The sequence below is a fragment of the Rhamphochromis longiceps genome, linkage group LG6, assembly GCF_057381845.1.
Source record: "Rhamphochromis longiceps isolate RC_006_pf linkage group LG6, R_longiceps_female_GT1.1, whole genome shotgun sequence".
Classification (NCBI taxonomy): domain Eukaryota; kingdom Metazoa; phylum Chordata; class Actinopteri; order Cichliformes; family Cichlidae; genus Rhamphochromis; species Rhamphochromis longiceps.
In genome coordinates this window covers 29,338,956-29,342,737 of record NC_140562.1, presented here as the reverse complement: position 1 = coordinate 29,342,737, position 3,782 = coordinate 29,338,956, and the positions used below count along the sequence as shown (strand labels likewise).

General features: G+C 38.8%; 1 protein-coding gene across 1 annotated transcript; it reads left to right on the top strand.

The window, feature by feature from the left end:
* Positions 1–1,914: 1,914 nt before the first annotated feature.
* Positions 1,915–3,204, top strand: LOC146668237 (sialidase-3-like). Its single transcript, XM_085408624.1, has 2 exons — positions 1,915–2,139; positions 2,242–3,204. Exons 1-2 carry the CDS (start codon positions 1,915–1,917, stop codon positions 3,202–3,204), a joined length of 1,188 nt encoding a protein of 395 aa, XP_085264750.1.
* Positions 3,205–3,782: the final 578 nt, after the last annotated feature.

Sequence of the window (3,782 nt, the reverse complement as noted above, 5' to 3'; positions counted from 1 at the left end):
TTATTTTATTCTGTACAGCTGTGTACTGTATTTATTCTTATTGTATTCTAATTTTTGCCTCATAACTTTTGCACTGTCCACTTCCTGCTGTGACAAAACAAATTTCCCACGTGTGGGACTAATAAAGGTTATCTTATCTTATCTTAAAAAAACAACCAAACTTGGATTCAGAGATGTTTAGTCTGAACTTACTTTTGGGATATTTCTCCTGCATGGTGATTTAATTTCTGTTTCTCAGGAACAGGGAATGGTAAATGGACCTTTTCTTATTTAGCACTTTTCTACTCTGTCTGAGCACGCTTAACACAACCTGCCTCATTCACCCATTCACTGAAGCACATTTTGCTATGCTTTTTCTATGTAAGTGCATTACTAGAGCCACCCCTATAACAGGGGGGAAGGTTAGTTTACTGAGAAGGAAATGACTTTATCAGAAATGAACAATGACGTCTGGCTTCCAATGAAACCTGAAGACCAGCCAAGAGTCACATTCTCTAGCTCTCACTGTCATTAATCCCGCCCAGTTACCCATTAGATAAGATAAGATAAGATAACTCTTTATTGTCATTGCACAGTCATACATAGTACAGTAGTACAATGAAATTGGAAAAACTGTCCTACGTCGGCACTACATATAACACAACACGACACGATATGACACATCACAACGTAACAAACAACACAGTATATTAACTTAGTATAAAAAGAAGAATAAGTGTATGTGTATTGCACACTGTTATTATTGCACATTAATTATTATTGCACCTTGTTATAAATATAAATATTATTGTTATTGTTTTAAACATTGTTACCTCCCCCTAAAAAGTCCAGGGAGGTATCCAGTCAGGTCAGCTATTTACATTGATCAGGGCTATTGCCCTGTTGTAAAAGCTGTCCTTGAGTCTATTTGTTCGGGACCTCAGCAGCCTGAACCTCCTGCCAGACGGCAGCAGCTTAAACACCCGGTGTCCTGGGTGTGTGCAGTCCCGTAGGATGCTGCGTGCCCTCTTGAGACAGCGAGTGCTGTACAGGTCCTTCAGGGAGGGAAGAGGATGTCCAATGATTTTTTGGGCCATGTTGATGACCCTCTGGAGTGCCTTTCTGTGTGCTGTGGTGCAGCTGGAGAACCACACACCGATTTGTGAGAATTGTGAGAATACAGGATCACATCCATGAAAAACAACTTTAAATGCCTCCTTCTCCAGAACACATCTGCAGAATCCCTGATAAGGAAAGAGACTCCATCTTCAAGCTCCCTTAAATGCAAAGTGTGCACAGCTCTAATTTATTTATTTATTCTATTGGTATTATATTTTATAGGTGATTTATTTTTGGGGGTAAAAGACACCAAAGAGGTACTGCTTTAGTATTTAAATATTTACTACTTTGGTATCATAACTTAAGTAACTGAGGACTTTTCTGAGTTAGTGCACTTAGTGGTCTCTTCTCATTGGATTCCAGCTCAGTCTGAAGTCTGACCATCATTTTGACCTTCTATTAAATCTTCTATGCTTGATTTCTCTTTTCTATTCATCAAGACTTCAAAAACCATATAATATCAGGATTACTTTTTAATGTTTTGTGTTTGTGTTATGATGTTTTTTACTTCCTAAATCATGATTTTTATTGTAAATTTTCTGTGATATATGTTCTTCTTCTCCCATGCATGATGAAAGACGGATTTTGCCTATTTATTTTGTTAAGGGAACGGGGGTTGGAGCTCAGGGAAATGTGAATCATTTCCTCAGAAATGACCATCGATCTGTGATAAAAACAAAGATCCCTCCCTCATCCACACTCTCTAACAGCCAGCCTATAAAAGTCAAAGCAACATCAAATTCTAGGACCGCAGAGATAAACCCAGCAAGGCTTCTTTATAATTTAATATCCATTTTATACACAAGGACAGCAAACATGGGCTGTGGATGTTCAACAACAGCTCAGCTGCAGAAACAACCTGTCTTTGAATCTAAGGAAGCTGCTCAATGTGTTTACAGGATCCCTGCTCTTCTGTATGAGGAAAAAAGTAAAACTTTACTTGCCTTTGCAGAGCAGAGGAAGACTTCAGATGATGCCAGCGGAGAAAAGCTGGTTATGAGAACAGGAAAGATGAAGGAGGATTCTGAGAAGACGGTTGAGGTAATAGTGATAATCAGCCATTTCAGTTCTAAATTACTTGTTAGTTACAGTCCTGTTTTGAACTGTTCTGTTTTATTTACTCCTGAACAATCTCTCTTTTAGTGGTTAGAACTCAAAGAGGTGGAAAAGGCACTTATTGATGGACACCGTCCAATGAACCCCTGCCCGGTGTATGACAAGGTCAACAACAAACTTTTCCTGTTTTTCATCTGTGTTGAAGACGGCATCACTGAGCATGACCAAATAGAATACTATGACAACAGGACCCGTCTCTGCTACATCACAAGTGAGGATCTCGGAGAAACCTGGAGCGATGTGACCGATTTGACGGACAAACTGAGTGAAATAAAAAACTGGTCCACATTTGCTGTTGGGCCAGGCCATGGTATTCAAACAGAGAGTGGTAGACTGATTATCCCAGTTTATGCTTATTGCAGAAGTACTTGCCTCATGAATTGCTGTTGTAAACCAGTTGCATGTTCGTTCAGTTGCTGTTGTAAATCATATGCACTCTCACTGTATAGTGATGATCCTGATAAAAGTTGGAAATTTGGTCAAACGTTGCAATCAGAATCAGGCGAATGTCAAATGGCAGAGGTCTATGAAGACACCCGCTCCAGTTTCATTTATTGCAATGCTCGAAGTTTTTGCTCCTCTCGAGTGGAAGCTGTCAGTGTGAATAAAGGTTTTACCTTCAGAAAATTCAGATGCACTAAGCTTACAGAAACAAAGTGCTCAGGATGTCAGGGAAGTGTGGTCTCCTTTCCAGCTCAAGAACAAAGTGGAACTGCACAAAGTGAAACAAACCAAAACAAGTGGCTGCTGTTCACACACCCAACCAGTAAATCGCGCAGGATTGATCTTGGTGTGTATCTGAACAAATCCCCACGTGATCCAAAGGCATGGAGCGAACCCTGCATCATTAATGAGGGACCCAGTGGTTACTCAGACCTGGCTTACATTGATGATGGCTGCTTTGCATGTCTGTTTGAGTGTGGGCAGCAGGAAATACATGAGCAGATAGCCTCTGTTGTCTTTAGCTATAAAGACATCACCAAGAAATAAACTGAAGAAAAGAAAAGAAAAATATAAAAAGAATAATTTTTATTCAGGTGTGTAGATGAAAAGATTCATATGTATATGTGCACGACTTAAAGCGCTAAGTGTTGCTTTGTATGTAAAAATCTTTATTTGCTTGTTGCATGAAAAATGAATAAGAAAACTGAGAAGCTTGTAGGATTAACACTTTAAAAAATACTTTAATAAATTGAAGGAAACAAAACAGTTTCTCCTGTTTTCAGTGAGTATTAAACATGGATGCTCAGTTTAAACAAAAGTTTTAATCTAGTTATTCACTCCTTGAAGAAAACATACCTAATGTTGCAAATATCATATTACAGTTTTCGCCCGTTGCTTGAACACATTTTGCAAAACTTCGCTCATTGTGCCAAAACTCTAAACACAAGTGAACATGACACAACACTGGGAAATATACCATTCACATTTGTGCCAAATTGAAACTACTCTCAAAACCTAAACTCTGCTGTCAAAACCTAACATTTCTTTGTCAAAATGTAACTGTTGACAAAATGACACATACTTGCATCATATGCAAACACTTACAGATCAGGGGGAACACACTA

Excerpts from the sequence above, each read along its gene's own strand:
- LOC146668237 (XM_085408624.1), top strand. The coding sequence starts at position 1,915 with ATGGGCTGTGGATGTTCAACAACAGCTCAGCTGCAGAAACAACCTGTC. Across the intron at positions 2,140-2,241 it reads ATTCTGAGAAGACGGTTGAG|TGGTTAGAACTCAAAGAGGT; the intron begins GTAATAGTGATA and ends TCTCTCTTTTAG.